Source organism: Protobothrops mucrosquamatus, unplaced genomic scaffold (genome assembly GCF_001527695.2).
Source record: "Protobothrops mucrosquamatus isolate PMUCROS unplaced genomic scaffold, P.Mucros_1.0 scaffold733, whole genome shotgun sequence".
Taxonomy (NCBI): Eukaryota; Metazoa; Chordata; class Lepidosauria; order Squamata; family Viperidae; genus Protobothrops; species Protobothrops mucrosquamatus.
The window spans coordinates 327,949-345,079 of record NW_015387007.1 but is presented as its reverse complement, the minus strand read 5'-3'; the positions used below and the strand labels follow the sequence as shown (position 1 = coordinate 345,079).

General features: G+C 36.0%; 1 protein-coding gene across 1 annotated transcript in view; it reads left to right on the top strand.

Annotated features, from left to right (window-relative positions):
- The window catches only part of MRS2 (magnesium transporter MRS2), a 20,547-nt gene extending 4,051 nt beyond the window's left edge, over positions 1–16,496 (top strand). The window contains exons 2-11 of the mRNA XM_015818382.1: positions 3,451–3,524; positions 4,259–4,295; positions 4,542–4,654; positions 5,566–5,739; positions 6,983–7,113; positions 8,182–8,298; positions 11,489–11,641; positions 13,044–13,161; positions 13,792–13,905; positions 15,250–16,496. Coding sequence (XP_015673868.1) covers positions 3,451–3,524; positions 4,259–4,295; positions 4,542–4,654; positions 5,566–5,739; positions 6,983–7,113; positions 8,182–8,298; positions 11,489–11,641; positions 13,044–13,161; positions 13,792–13,905; positions 15,250–15,360 — 1,142 coding nt within the window. The 3' untranslated portion in view covers positions 15,361–16,496. The remainder of the gene's footprint in view (positions 1–3,450; positions 3,525–4,258; positions 4,296–4,541; positions 4,655–5,565; positions 5,740–6,982; positions 7,114–8,181; positions 8,299–11,488; positions 11,642–13,043; positions 13,162–13,791; positions 13,906–15,249) is intronic.
- Positions 16,497–17,131: the final 635 nt, after the last annotated feature.

Genomic DNA, 17,131 nt, shown 5'->3' with positions numbered 1-17,131 from the left:
TTGCTCTATTTCAGTCTGGAACAGATAGACAACTCAGAGGAACAAACAGGAAATATTGCTTTATTCTGGGAATCCTAAACAATGACTTACAGTTTGTAGAGGTGCATCCAAAATAGGTTTCTGCAATCTGATTGTCCCACAGGTAAATTGACATTAGATTTTCCCCTCTTCTCCCAAGCGTCACATGGTGGGGTGATTGTGGAGTCTCCAGCCATGTGGCTGCATGTGATGGCCAAAGAACAAAAGACTAACCCCAGGCTAGTGTCCAGGGATGCCCTTTTGAAGCTCCGCCCCTGACCCTAACTCCTCCCCCTGACCTGTTACATAGGGATACATAGAGTTATACAAGGTACATGGATCAATGATGATCCAGAATAGTTACTAACAACATTCAAAATAAATGGTTAAATGTTAAAATAGAAGAAAATAGATGTTACTCAGGCTTGAACTGTGGACTCCATGGTGCTCTCTGAGCTTGGTATTATACAGATGATGGTATCTAGTTGGGTAATGAATCATTTGCAAGCAAACAACTAAGCTCAGAGAGCCGCTTACTGTTCTAATGTTAATTTAAGTCGGGTTGAAACCTTTAGCATATAAATAATGCTGTAATAATATACTAAATTTATATGCCACCTTATTCCCAGCAACTCTAGGTAGTATACGGTGTTAAAAACATTTAAGAATAAAAAGCAACACACAAAAACAGCACATAGCAAAAAAAAATCACACACAAAAAAAAACAAATAGAGGCACACAAAAAAAAGATGAAAGAGACATTAGTCAGCCTAGCCAAAGGCCTAGGCAAAGAGCCAGGTCTTTAGTGGTCTTTTGAAGTATCAGTAGGGAGCTATTTGGGTGGAATTTCATTCCAGAGGGCAAATGCTACTACAGAAATGTTTCCAGAGCCTAGACAGATTGTATTGTTTAATCAATGGAATGTGGAGTGCCCCAATCCTACCAGATCAAGCTGGCTGTACCGAAATAGTGGGATGCTATATAACTCTCTGTGCTTTCAAGAATTCCAGTTAAGCCCAGAGGTTTACATGCAGCCAAGATCAGGGTAAAGGGTGGCAGGCAAAATACCATTTCTCTCTTCCCACCTTCTGAGGTGAGATTTTGAATTAGAATTGCCATAATGGGCTGAATAATGCATTATCCCTCCTCTTCAGCATGCTTTACCATCAAAATGACAGATGCAAATGAAAAAGGGCTTTGCCCCACTTGTAGCTAGCCCCAGCACAAGCATGTTCTTGGGAAGGGAGGGGGCCCTGTCCCCATCACCTCATTGCCAGCCAAAAAAGGAAACAGACTTGGAGTTAAAATAGTGTCCTCCACCCCACTCCAAATACATGCCTCGTTTCAGCTTCATCATTGGAAAAACTAAGGTATGTAAAATCTAGAGTTCATCAGACATTACCTTGGACTGGAGGGAGGTAAGGGTCTACGGTGATTAGAACAGGACAGTAGCGTCAAGATTCAGATTGGCCACAGACCTCATGTCAGTTCATTTTGATGCTGACTTAAAGATGAATGAGCTCTTCAGCTTTTAATGCAGAAAGGCCTATCATCCATGTTCAGTAGAAATTATATATTTGCATGTGTATAAATTATTATGATTTCCCAAATCATTCCTTTGGCTTAAACACAAGCGTTATAAATTTGCTGTAATATAAGGAGCTCATTTTCTTACCTTGTCTCGATCACCGGACAGTTGAGGGCAATTTTGAAAATACATGCCTTGGGAAAGAAATGTTAAATTAACTAAAGCAGTGGCATATAAAGAAAACTTATATAAAATGTTTTACAGATAGCATATGACACCAGTGAGATTAGCAAAAATGTTTAAAAATACTTCAAACAACTGTTGGAAATGCAAACAAAGACCAGGTACTTATCATATCTGGTGGACATGTCCTAAAGCAAAAAGATTTTGGGTTAAAATACATTTATGGTTGGGGAAAATGACTAAAAAACGAACAGACTTTAAGCCAGAATTACTTTTGTTAGGAATAATAGGAGCAAATTATGAGAAAGATTGCATATATTTAATACCACACGTACTAACGGCAACAAGAATTGTATTTGCCCAACATTGGAAAAATGAAAATTTACCAGCTGAAGAAGTACTAATTAAGAAAATTCTAGAATGTGCAGAAATGGATAGATTGATTTTAAAGATAAAAGAGAAAGAAGATTCAGTGTATTTTAGAACATGGGATAATTTCTATCAATGGCTAGAAAAACGAGTTAGAAAGGAATGTGATATGTAACTTTGAATATATATTAGCAAGAAAAATATTGAGCGATTAATTAAAATATTGTTTATGATAATTAACTGTTATCTATTAACTGTTATCTATTAGCTGTTTGCTAAATATTGAGAATGTTATTTGGAAAAACCCTAATCCTAACCCAAATCCCAACCCCGACCGCACCTTATTCCTAACCCTATAAAAACTAATAAAATTTATACAAAAAAAAGATACATACCTTGAAGAGATGGAGACTTTTGCACGTATAAATATTTCTTGTCCTCTGCTGTCTCAAGGCATTCATTAGAAATCATCAAACTTTTTTACTTTCTGAAAGTAACCTAATCTGTCATCAAGACCCGTGAAAGTTTTGATCAGTAATAGATTTGCAAGCTAAGGCTGCTAATATTATGCAATTGCTGACTGTGCCAAAAATAGAGAATCTGTATTCTGTAGCATAGCCTGGCCAACCTTGCTGGGTTTGGGAGCTAAGTAGGGTGAGCCTGGTTAGTACAGGTAGTCCTCAAGTTATGACCGCAGTTGAGCCCAAAATTTATGTTGTTAAGTGAGACATTTGTTAAGTGAGTTTTGCCCCATTTTAAGACCTTTCTTTCCAATTTGTTAAGTGAATCACTGTGGTTATTGAATTAATAACATGGTTGTTAAGTGAATCTGATTTCCCCATTGACTTTGCTTGTCAGATGATTGCAAAAGGGGATCACATGGCCACGGGACACTGCAACCGTCATAAATATGAACCAGTTGCCAAGCATCCGAATCTTGGTCATGTGACCATGGGGATGCTGCAGCGGTCATAAGTGAAAAATGGTCATAAGTCACTTTTTTCAGTGATGTTGTAACTTTGAACAGTCACTAAATGAACTGTTTATAAGTTAAGGACTAGCTGTACTTGGATGGAGATATTCAGGGATTACCAGGGCTATAGCCTAAACTGAGAATTTGAAAAAACATCTTGGAAGACCATGTCCATCGCTTCTATCTTGTTGCCAATAAAATTGCTTTGTACCTGTAATGTAACCAGGAATTGAGCTGAAAAAAAAAATAACCTTTTATTCTATGGCATCTTTTCTCAAGATGGGTGGTATTTACTATTGGACAACTTTTCTGCTGATTCTTCATATTAGCTACTCTTTATTAAGAGTGTTTCTCCTCTGCTTCTCTCTATTCACTTTAGATGCTCTTTCTCGACACTGCAGTACAGAGGTGACTCAGGCTACTTTAGCCAGTGTGGCACCAGTGTTTTCAGTGGTAAGTGTTCCCTTGCAAGGCCATGAAGTGGAAAGCATAGATGAAGGATTACTCACGCTTCACAGAGGAAAACAAAATGCTGCAGGAATAGAGATGGAAAGTAATAGATGAAATGCAGGGTTCATTTACAACATTGGGTTGCAGTCGGGGTAGAAAAGAATAGTTTGTAAAAATTGGAAGGGCTAAAAATAATTCATCCTGCATTGGGCCACTAGCTAGGAGAAAGTATGCATGTCTCAATTGTCAATAAATGAATTGAGAGACAAATCTAAATGCACTTTTTTGGGCAGCCTTCTCCAATCATGACATTCCAGATAACCTGCTGGCTATGGATTATGGGAGTTGAAGTCCAATCCTTCCAGAGACATCTCGAGGTCTATCATTTTAGAATTAAACTGCAATAACACTTTTACACAACTGATTTATTCTCATACTGTTAACCACTATGCTAAGACATTTGGATATTTTAGTTTATAAAACAATGTCCACATCTACTATTCTAATCCATAGGAGAAAACAGTGCATTTTTCAAAGCACTCTCTATTACATGAATTGTAAAATTCATTTTACAATTATTGCCCTATTTCTGAATATATAAAATTCAATAGAAATCTATCTTAATTATTTTGATACTTAGGGAATAGTGGAAATACCACCCATATTAAATAGGACAAATTTTATTTAATTTCAGTGCTATTGTCTTCTTTAAAAATATTCCGTTTCCTTCCTTTTAGATGAAATTTGATACAGAAGGCAATGTTACCTCCTATGGTATGTAGAATTCTTTTTTACTTACGACTTCAAGAAAAATATTTTACAGCCATGTTAGAATTTTTTAAATAGGTAATTGCAACATTAATATTTTGGGGGCAGTTTATCATCAACTGTTAATACTTTTGGTTAAATTTCAGATATTTGTTGTATTTGTTGAAGCGATAACTTTGAGAAATAATCTGCTTGTTTCAAGTGATCTACATTTTCATTTCATATTTCTATACAAAAAATTTTTTGGGACAGAAAGAAAGAAAACAGAACTACATCAGGAACTAAGTCTTCAAGCACGGGATTTACGGTTTCAACATCAAGTAAATATAACACCTAGGAACAACAAAATTATTATGAGAATGGAGGTAAGAAAAATATATGAATATACAAATGTTGGTTTAGCAGTTTTTAATTATTTGGAAAACCTCTGAAATATTTACACTTGGCTAATTGAAGCAACGTATTTCTTTTATTTACTGATAAGTAAGATATTGTTTATCTCCTCCTTCTTCCCAAAGACTTCCAAAATGCCTTGTATATAATCAGTAAAACAAAGGAGTTTCTGCCTTTGGGTTTGTGCTGTGCCAGTGTTACAGAAAAGATTAGAATGGGAAATGAGGTGAGATGAGGTAAATTCGGGAGTTGAATAGTACCATGAAAAATAGCAAAACATGGTGAAAATGGGAGAGAAAAAGTACAGCGGAGATGAGCCAATACAAAACCTCTAAATTGCGTCAAAGAGACCTAGGGTCATATTTTTATTTTATCAAGAAGCCTGGTTGAAAATCTTGAGACAGTCTTCTTTTTTTTTCGCCTAATCGACTTCAAAGAGTATCTGATAGGAGAACTCAGGGGAAAGATGGAATCAGAAGGTGTACAGTAAAAAAAAAAAAGTGCAACTAAGGTTAAATGAGCAAAACCATAAAAAATAGAAGCAACAAATAAAAATAGGAGACAGTTTGAAGGTTAGGATCACGGCAGTAAAAAAAACAAAACACAAGTCATATAAATCCAAAGCTATTACCAAAGAAACACCTTCACTGAAACAGCCGAGAATTTTACACCTATTTGCTTTGGAGAAAATCCTTTTGAAATCCCTGAGTCTGAGTAATCACACATAGTGTGATTTTTTTTTAAAAAAAAATCATAACTAACAGTTCAAAGGGCATGTTAGACAAATCTGTTTGGGCTTGTGATTAGATAGTATTAGTGTAACAACTGAAGAATATGTAACAAATATTAGGTGTTGGCTAATTTTCTTCTCTGCTTCTTCTAGTTTTTGAAGGCTGTGATAACACCAGAGTATCTTCTGATCCTAGATTATCGCAATTCAAATATGGAAAAATGGCTGTTCCAAGAACTGGCATCTCAGCTAGCTGGAGAAGGTCAACTAGTTACATATTCTTTGCCTTTTGAATTCAGAGCTATAGAAGCAATACTGCAGTTTTGGGTGAGCATGCTTATGGTGTGCTGAGAGTGATTGTTGTGGCCTTTCCCAAACTGGAGCCCTCTGGACATGGTGAACTCCAAATTCCCAAGAGACTTTTAAGTCCAACATATATGGAGGACCTTGGGTTGAGAACATTATAATCATTTTTTGAAGGAGGCAGATAAATATAGATACTCCTCAACTTATGACCACAATTGAGCCCAAAGTTTCCATTGCTAAGCAAGACAGTTAAGTGAATTTTGCCCTGTTTTATGATCTTTGTTGTTAAGTGAATCACTGCAGTGGCTAAGTTAGTAACAGGGTTGTAAGGTGACTCTGGCTTCCCCATTGACTTTGCTTGTCAAAAGGCTGCAAAAGGTGACCCCATGACTCCAGAACACTGCAGCCATCATAAATACGAGTCAGTTGCCAAGCATCCAAATTTTGATCTCATGACCACAGGGATGCTGCAATGATCGTAAGTGTGAAAAACAGTCATAAGTCACTTTTTTCAGTACTGTTGTCATTTTAAATGGTCACTAAATGGATAGTTGTAAGTTTAGGACTACTTGTATGAGAATCGTGGCTAAAAGGCAGTCCTTTTCTATAGGTTACTTCAAATGGCTATCGTTATTAATGTATTCTGTATTTAAAGATTGTGTTTCTGAGCTAGTTTCCTGACAACTCCTGTAATTAGTGTAATGCAAAAAATAATAATAATAATAATAATAATAATAATAATAATAATAATAATAATAATAATAATAATAATAATAATAATAATAATAAAAAAAGGATATTGTGAGATCCCTGCAAGGAAAGTGAAAAGGGATACTTGACCACAAGTGAAGATATTCTGGGTTTCATTTTTTTAAAAAAAACATCGCTTATTTTGTGCAGTGTAATAACTGGCATGTACCAGAAGCAGTTTTGAGCACGAATGTTTACTTTTAAATATTGATATGTTGCATGTTATTGCATACATATCCAATTCAATATCATAATAACATTAAATTCATTATTTAAATCAGTGGCAATGAGAAATAAAATAATAAAAGATTTCACTATGCATCACCGTATACTGATAAGGTTGGTATAGGTTTTAGTTCCAGTGGAAGGATGTTCTGCCTATATTTCAGCCTGCATTATCAATTTTGCTATAACTTCAAGATTATATGTCTGTTTTGCTGGACAAAAGGACTTTTTTAGAAGGCATTCTAAAAGAATTGTTTTAATTCTTATAAAGGATCATGTTGTTATCTAGATCAGCTACCTGACTGGCAAACTTAGCCATCTGCAGCCTCAAATTCTTGAAACGCTGAATGCTTTAGTGGATCCTAAGCTTTTGTCCCTGGATAGGAGTAAAGTCCATATCTTACTGCAAAATGGAAAGAGGTAAGCAAGTCTACCTTCAGTCTCTTCAATTACCTTGTTAATGTAAATTGTAGTCAGCCATTTTCTTGAATTATATAACAACTACACTTATTACAACAGATCGCTTAAACCAGTGTTTCTCAACCTTGACAATTTTAAGGCATGTGGACTTCAACTCCCAGAATTCCACAGCCAGCAATGCTGGCTGTGGAATTCTGGGAGTTGAAGTCCACATGCCTTAAAATTGTCAAGGTTGAGAAACACTGGCTTAAACTAAATATTAGGCAGGGATAAAAGCACTGTAGATTGTTGTCTTGAATGCTGAATTGACTTGTTCAGTTCTACTCGATGCAGTTAATAATCTTTTTGATGCAACAATTTTAACACCACATAGTTGTGGAAATAAGACAACGTAAACCATTGCTGAAACAGATGAATTTTTTGAGCCCGATATAAAAACAAACTACCTAAATTTCTCTTTTAGTTTTATATTACAAATCTATTAGAGTGACAAAGAGAAAATGTTTTAATGCCTTTGAACTCTAAGAACTAACAATAGCAGAAAATCAAATAATAGTCATTTTTAAAAGTCTTGGTTAAGAGAGTTGTTTGAAACTGGTGTATTAATAATGAAATTTAAAAATATTAATACCACTATAGTAGTATTAAAGCTATAGTGTTAAAGCTATTACCACTTAACCTTTTCTGCTACATTAGAGAGGTAACCAGATTCTTACAAATCCCAGCTGATTCATAAAGGCAACAATATATTTCAGGTGGCAGGTCCCAACTTCATTACATTTTAAATTAAAGATATTTTTGTATCTGTGAAACCAGATAACAGATTCTAATTTCAGTGGCTTCATATAACATGAAGCTGCTGTAAATGTTTATGTCTAAGCATAAATGACCCACATTATTGCTCAGCTGTAAAGAGATTTCAAGAATGACTTGCACTTTGGATTTTGACTTGACCCAGAAAGAGATCTAACAGCAAGCTCATATGTACAAACAACTTCAGCGAAATATTGGTTAATTTGAAAAACATAGTATGTTTTGTGATAGGTCTCTTATGCTTTTATTTTTTAGTTTGTCAGAATTAGAAACTGATCTTAAAGTTTTCAAAGAGACAATATTGGAAATCCTAGATGACAAAGAAGTCATGGAAGAACTGTGTCTGACTAAATGGACAGATCCAGAAGTATTGTAAGTATAGGTTATAAAAGAGTGTTTCTGATGGTCCAAATTATACTTCAAAGTTTTTGAGATGGAGAAAGCATAAGTTCCTTTGTTTGTTTAAACTGGTTACGTTTCCAAATGTCTTAATTTTCCACTGCACAAACTGCACAGCATAGCTGTACCGAGAACATATACTGCTCCCCTCAAAAGCATGTCAAATGCTGTTTTATCAGAAACCAATTAACCATTGTCTGACAATTATTATTGCTACTAGTTAATGACCTGTGACCTTTGAAAATTTGTGGTTTCTGTAAAATGTGGAGGATGACAAATGCATTTCAGTGGGCCGTCATCAAAATCTGTTTGATTATCTACTTACAATAGAATTCTGTTACATGGTATACTTTAGTCAAAACTAAGTTTGGTTTCATTATTTTTAAAAAATATTCTAATTGATTTTCTTGAGTACAGGTGGAATATAAATAAAAAGCAGAACCCTGAATATCATTCAGATAATTCACCCCGAACTGAGTAATAAAAAAGTTGAATACTGTAAAACTAGCAAGTCATAAAGCAAAACAGCAGAAGAAAAATGAAGCAAAAAATTAAAAGATGAGAAAATATATGAGCAATAAAGTCAAATAATATAGTAGTGGCAAATGTTATCTATTTTTCTACAACCTCAAATTGCTGCAACGTGGTTTTACACTTTGGTAAATCAAGATCTTCCTTTTCTGTTGGTAAAAAGCTAGTTCATCACTAAGTCAATCTTTAGAGATGGCCCATTGGCCACATGCGGCCCTGGAATAATGCAGCCCCACAAGATATAATAAAAAATATTTTTTAAAAAGGAAGTTTGCTATTTATATACATCTATTATATATTTTATGTGTGGCCCAAGACAATTCCTCTTCAATCAGCGCAGCCCAGGCAAACCAAAAGGTTGGACACCCATCCTTTAGAATCTGAAACCCGAACTTCCTAAATGGCATAATTACCTTTTTTATTCTAATCCAGGATAGGCAAATTCTATGTTTGGTGGATATACTAAAATAAACATTAACATCTTTAAACCTTAATTTCCAAAATACTGGTTCAACATTGTATTAATATTTTACTGGAGAATGTGACCAGATCATGTGTGCTAGAATGGCTTCCAATTTATTTAATCTCTCATGTAGGATGACTGCCAGCCCTTTCTAAACATCTGTTGGGAAGCCCAATAAAGCCCAAAAGATTTTGTTTGTAATCAGCCTAGTTTTCAAATCAAACAAAATATTTGCTGTTCTTTAATTTCATATGTAGACTACTATAATCTCCATGGATACAAGGAAAAAATAAGAATATATAAGATGTGTTACCCAACCTTTGGTAACTCTAATGTAGCGGTCTCCAACCTTTCCAGCTTTGCGGACCGGTGGGGGGAGGGGATGGTTCCAAGTGAGCAGTGGGCATGCAAGTGCATACAGCTCCATTTGTGCGAGCGGCGGGCACATGCTCACCCACCACTTCCGTGCCCCGGTTCTGAACGAATCATGGCCCGGAGGTTGGGTACCCCTACTCTAATGCATGCAACTCCCAGAATTCTGGGAGTTGACATCCATGTATATTTACACTGCAGTAAATAAAAAGGAAAGGTTCAGCAACTAATGAAAATATAAAATAATAATAAATTAATCCAACCAGAATATAGCCAAATGAAGGTGAAACCAAAGCCAAAATTAGCTCTGAAGTACCCTTTTCTGAGCAGCTTACCAAGTTAGGATAGGAACTAACTGGATGTGTGCTGGAGGCCATTCCAAAGAGCTGATGCAGCTGCTGAAAAGCAGTTCTGCTGAGTTTTGCCCCCCTCAACTTGCTAAAGTAAATTCTGCTAATAAATTCTCCCAGTGAAATCAAAATGGCCAAGTCAATTCCAATGGAAAAAATAAGACCCAGCAGATAAATAGAAACCTAGATAAGTTATAGGGCTTAAAGGTTGATTCCAGCACTTTAAACACTGGACCAGGAAGCCTGTTAGAAACCAGTGCAGGGCCCACAGTACTGGTGTAATGAGCTCCCACCAATGAATTGCAGTGAGCACCTGAATTGTTGCGCTCTGGATCAGCTTCAGATTTCAAACTGTCTTCAAAGGCAGTCCCATGCGGAACGTGTTGTAGTAGTCTTAAGTCGGGAGTGATAAGGATACGAGTCATAGTAACAAAACATAATGCTTTCATTGCCATTCAGAGCTTTCATTGCCATTGAAATCACCATTTTCATATAAAACCTATAGTTTTACAGAAAAATCCTAGGGTTTTTTTTTTGCCATCGATTAAAAATTATCATTAACTTGTCAATTCGTTTAAAATATATAAATAGAATTAACACAACAAATATTCCCAAAATGTGTTTAAGCCTTGAAGCTATGCTCATTTCATACATTCTTCCCCACAAACTCATAGAGCATTTTCACCCTTCTCTTAATATCCTCTTTTATTTGAGCTGTACAGGATTTTCTCAAGATCAAAGCAATAAAGAAGTCAGGGTTTTGTTAGCTGTAGCTATCTTATCACCAGTGTACAGGATATTATATTTATTCCAATATAGTACTATATATCCACAACATTTACCACATTATTGTACCATTTCTACGCTTCTTACTAAAGATATTTTTATCCATTTATCTTCTTTGTCTTCTGGGTAAAGATAATTTATAATCATTAAAAAGGCCCACAGTTAGTTAGCTTACAAGCTTGTATTCCACATGGACTATTAATAAAGCCATTCTAGTTTGAAAATCTCACTTTAAAAATATTTTGAAATATAAAGCCTGAAGAATAAGAACAGAATATGATCTGTCAGGTAAACAAGTTAATCAGGAGTTTGTTAGATTTTTCTCCAATAAGTACATATAATTTCCATGGCCAGGATAGAGAAACATTTTTTTTCCTGCCATAAGTGCAAACCCTAATTTGAACATGCCTATTAGAGGAAGATGAATGATGGAGTTGCTGATCCAATGTACAGTTAAAGATTCTTCCTAATTGCTAAATACTCTTGATATTACATTCATTGTAGATGTCATTCAAGTGATAGTGATCCTCTAATTTTAGCACTGCTAGAAAGAACTTTCTTTGGTCGATAAAAAGTGAATTTCCATTATTGTATAGTATTATTGCCATATACTATCACAATAGCTTCTAATTGCAATGAGTCTTATGGTTATTGTTCACAGTGAGGCAAGTCTTTCTGGAATTGACCATGTGGAGGAGATGGAACTGCTATTGGAAAATTACTACAGGCAGGCAGAAGATCTTATGAATGAAACCCGGGAACTTAAAATACTCATTGATGATTCTGAAAGTATCATCTTTATCAACTTAGACAGGTTAGCTGTGTGAAACATATTGTTAAATTTTAACATACACTTTTTAAAACTCATTTGACATTTAGATTAAAAAATAGTTTTGTTTATAAAGCTTTTTCTCAGATGAAATGAATAAATTTATTTTCTATTCCTATAAATTATTTGGTTATTTTAATAAATTATATTGCTATGCTTTGTAGACATTCCATTATCAATGCTAACTTGACAAAGTCTGTTTTGCTTTTGATGAATTAATTTTTTGAATGAAGCTAATGGTTCTAGAGATGGACTGGTAGTCTTCTGTCAATAATGAAATGAACTTAATCATAAGCTATTATGATTACATAAGCAGTCCCTAACCTTTGTAACTGTTCCGCTGCAGAAAACCTAGTAAGCAAGTTAACCAACATATATGTCGGTGTGTCCATCTGCCATTTTCGTACATGTTCAAAAAAGTTTCCACAAAGTTAAGCTTGCGTTAAGTCAGGTCTTCACACATATCTTAAACAAGTTGCACAGCCACTCCATTCATTCAGTGACTATTTAAAGTTATGATGGCACTAAAGGAATGGTAATTATGGCCAGTCCTCAAAGTTACACCTGTGGTGACATGATCAAAATTTGGGTGCTTGGCAGCCCACTTACATTTATAACTGCAGGGTGTGCCACCCACTTATCTCTCCTCCCATTTTGGATATCTGGCCACCCCTCCCCTCCCCCCCAGCTGAATTTCTCCGTCTTCTTTCTCTTGCCACAGAGGTGTGCCTGCTATGGCAGCTGCTGACCTTTTATAGGCCTCTGTGAGGTCTCAGGGAGAAATAGCAGCTTCTTTGGCCAGGCTCACCTCTTCAGCAGTGGGAAGAAGATCAGCTGGAGACAACAGGGACAGCAGAATGCAAGGTGGCCAAACGGGCAAGATAGGGGGAATAGGGGAATAGTATCCTTTTGGGATACTGTTTTTCCAACTTGGCAATTTCAAGACATGTGGACTGAGGACTTCTGGGACTTGAAGTCCACACATTCTTAAAAGTGCCAAGCTTGAAAAACTCTGTTCTAGAGCAACAGTAGCATTAAATTGATGGTACCATAGACTGGGCTAAACTATGTAAGTGGTAGTGGCTAGTGGTTTATTTTTTTAAAAAAACTGGTTGTAAACTGGGTTGCTACTCCTATAACAGACATGTCAAACTCGCGACGTCACATGATGTCGTGCGACATATCGGAGCTTTTTTCCCATTGCCGGCAATGGGGTGGGCGCAGTTTCCTGGTGACACGTCCGGCCCACGGGCCAGCAATTTGACATCCCTGTTCTAGAAGCAAGTATGAAAGAGCATCTTCTCTAAAGTTGTTTAAATCTCTGAAGCAAATGTTAAAGGTCACATTTAATCCTTCAATTTAACAGAGTTATATTTTACCTTTTTAGCCACCGCAATGTTATGATGAGGTTAAACCTGCAGCTGACCATGGGTACGTTTTCAATCTCGCTTTTTGGATTGATAGGAGTAGCATTTGGTATGAATTTGGAATCATCGTTTGAAGAGGTAAGAAACAATACTGAAAACATCATTTCTAGATATTTTTGTAAAATATTCCAGTAAAGCCACAAAGGCTGCTCTTAATTGCATTGTTGTATTAATTGGCTATTAGAACTTGACAGTAGAATATTTGTTGTTTAATGAATATCATGAGAGCATTGTTTCAGACTATTTATGCTCAAGCTATTTATGTGTTATATTTTTCTTTATGGGATGAATAGCAGCCTTACTTGTTTTATGTGAGGTTACATCAAAAGGTTGGCATTTCAACTTGGTGAAATTTGTACTTGTGATCATAACCATATCTGAACGAAAGCTGTCTTCTTTAGCCAGTCCTCTTTAAAGGACAGAAAAAGTTTCTGCAAGGTCCAATGGAGTAAATGAGGAAAAAAGAAAGCTTAAAGCCCTTGTCTTTGTTTAATGAACCCTAGTGGAAAGAAAAGGATCCATTGTGTATGCCAGGGATCTGTTCACTTTCCATGTCACGTTCCTAAGGATTGATGTATTAAGTGATACCCCTGGGTAAATAAATCTAATATTGTCAGTTAAGAGTCATTTTAAAAAATGCAGTAAGATTTAAAAACTAATGCAAGGTCTGAGGTGAGAATTATTCATTCTGTGCTCTTACCATATTAGAACCATGGAATGTTTTGGCTGGTGACAGGAATTATGTTCCTAGGCAGTGGCTTAATTTGGCGGCGCCTGCTTACATTTCTTGGGCGGCATCTAGAACCGTCAATGCTTCCACCAGTAAGTATGTTTTCACTATTACTACATTAAGCTACCTCATTCCTCCCCAACATTTTAGCTTAAATCTCATATGCAGGTATATTGGGAATAAAACCATCAACAAAACTCAGTTTGAATCATGAGTAGCGTATAATTTTCTAATATTGGATCAGATTCTTGTCTTCCTATAACTTCAGGGTGTTATTCCTTGTTTGGCATTCTGAGATTATAGAGGACAACTGTGATTTGATTTTTTGTGTTGACCTTGGAAGAGAACCATTCTTCTGTGTCTGTTGTATGGAAGAGGCTTAGTTTGCCATGTATCTTGCTGAAGTATTAGATTTTTAAGTACATGAGATCCAGTGTTCTGTAATGGCTAAAATAGTGGACTAGCACCAAGGAGACCCAGATTCAAATCCACCCTTAGCCATAAAAGTCCACTGGGTGATTTTGGCCCAGTCACTCTCTCTCACCTACCTCACAGGGTTGTTATGGGGGGAGAAATGAGAGAAAGGAATACTGTACACTTATCTTGAGTTCCTGAATAAAAGTGGGATGTCAATAAAACAAACAGGACAATGAATTATTGCGTGTTTCTAGTTCGCTCCTCTGTATTTAATCCAAGTGATGTTAATCTACAAGCTTTATTCAGATTCTTATTTCTATTGCTTAGCTCTTTGTTCTTGAAAATGCTTGCAAGGATATTAAGGATTGAAAAATTATTTTGTATACGAATATTCATTACAGTATGGCTTTGCTGCTGTGTCTGCCTTAAATTGTGTCTTCCTGTTGTGATCACAGCACCATTTACCCTCTGAGACAATACATCCTAATTTCAGGCAGAATTCTTAATAACAGTCAGAATGAACCTCTGCTTTCTGGCAGGCTTTTGAAGAGAAGCTCCAATTTTAAAAAGTCAAATGTAGTCCTTTAAGAACTTATTCTGGTTAGCAATGGTTGTACATAACTTAGCAGAGATGCACACGATTGATAAACCTCCATTTGAATCAGAGAGCATATTTTGAGTAGCTGTTGTCTAAGGAACAAGCCAGACTTCCCCTTTGTACCTTAATTAGATATGACTTTACACTCTCCAAGGATACTATATTATATTTAGTGTTTGATATATTTTAAGCAAATAAATAGCGATATGCTGCCAATGTTCATAAACAGAAGTACGGTATAGATCAGGGGTGTGCACCTTGGCAACTTTAAGACCTCTGGACTTCAGCATAGCTGGCTGGGGAATTCTGGGCGTTGAAGTCCACAAGTCCACAAGCAACCTTCCTTTTGCTTACTTAAGCACAACGCTACCTTCCTCACCAGTTTTCACAATCCTCATTCTGTTATCTTTTCCTTCTTTAGATGCCAACTTTATTGAAAAAAGCGCAGTCAGCCAATGGAAAAGTAGAGTTTAAGAATGTTTTCAAAACAGAATCCTTTGAGTCAAGCAGAAGTACAATGACCAGCCAATGACATGAATACACCAGGATAACTTGAACTTGAGACTATCATCCTGGATTTCGTTTTTTTAAAAAATGTAGCAGCCTTTACCATTTCACTGTGTTATATCCCAAAAATACGAAGTTAAAAATCTTCAGTAATGGAGAGAAGACTTCAGAGTTTTGAATACTACAGTAGAAAATTTAAATCATGTAAATGTTAAAAAACAACCTTTTTTTTTCTTTAACAAATGCCTTCTGTGGGAATTTTGATAAAATTTAACCTTTTGCCAGCATAAGAAAACCATGTCTACCGTAATAATAGTTTTACATGTATTCCTTCACAGACATAGTTCATAGAAGGCAAAAGTGTTGTTTAAATTATTTCTAAAGAGTAAGATATATTTATGTAAAAATAGTGTTATCTCTGATAACAAATTCTTTTTATGAAAATAATATACCAGAATGTTAATTTCATGTTCTATTGTTTAGATTTAGTATTTTGTAAAGATAGTTTTATTGCTAACTCTTCAGTTATTGGATTCCGAAAGGTAAAAAGCTTATTTTACTCAGTTTTATATTTCTGTCATAGCTACCAAAAATAGAGTTACTAGTACTGTTTTAGGATCCCCCTTTTTAAGGAGGCTTCATTTGTTTGAGAAGTTTGTGGAGCCCCCTTAAAAAACAGCTTTCCAGATTGTTGAGGCACTCCACGCTCCTCTTAACAACCTGCACATTCATTTAATGATTGCATTGGTGAGAGCAGGAATAGGGTTCGTTAAGTGAGACACTCAATGGCTGTCATGGCATGTCACCCGTAATGGGCAGGTTCCGTTATGGTTGTAAGTGAAGAGTTATCTGTACTTTTATCTCAATGCAGCATCAGTCTCATGACAGCTGTTGTAATATGACTTTATTCAGAATGGTTCCAAAATGCTACTCAGTCAGAAAAACAGTACTTACTGCTTGCTTTGCATCAAAGGCAAATTAATAAATCTGCCGTTGTCTAGATCATTTAACTTAAGATGGTATGTTAATTATTATCCTAAATAGTATCAAGAAAACCTGATTCACAGTAGGCAAAATTGGGAATGAATTGGTTTGGAGGATAAGCTGCAATAGTATTAGCTTAGGTTCTTCCTTTATTGCAGGATCCCATCTGGGTTGGTCACCAGGTCTAGAGGTTTCATCTCTTGAGCTTTTGGACTTGTGCTGGACCCTATCCCCGGGGAACTTCTCTCTCACCAGAATGCGTGAAAAGGGTCCAGCACAAGTCCAAAAGCTCAGAAGACTAAACCTCTAGTCCTGGTGACCATCCCAGATTGGATCCTGCAACATTATCCTGGGACATGTATATTTGTCTTGACTTATTGTCCATACTGACTAACAACAACTCCTCTGAATTTTGAGTAGTTTTCTTGTATTGCCATCTGTTATTTGATCCTTTTAACTAGAAGTGTTAGGGATCGAGCCTAGGCCTTTCTGTACATGAGCTATAGAAATTATTTAATGGCGTAGTTGGAATATTGAGCCAGCTTCTGAAATTTACTGAATTTATCCAATATTGGTTCTCTAATGGTTAGAAAGGATCATGCTTAGAGGATGTACAAACTCCTATCACTGGACAAATTAATTTGGACTGGAAATATGCTAGGTAAACTATCTGTTCTGAAGGAAAAACATTTCAATACCTTGCATTTTCTCCAGGTTGTCATGTCAATATGATTAGCCATGAATCATGGCTAGGGGCCAGTCTTCAACAACTGAGCAAGATAACAAACTTAAGTTTGATGCAATGGAGGTCA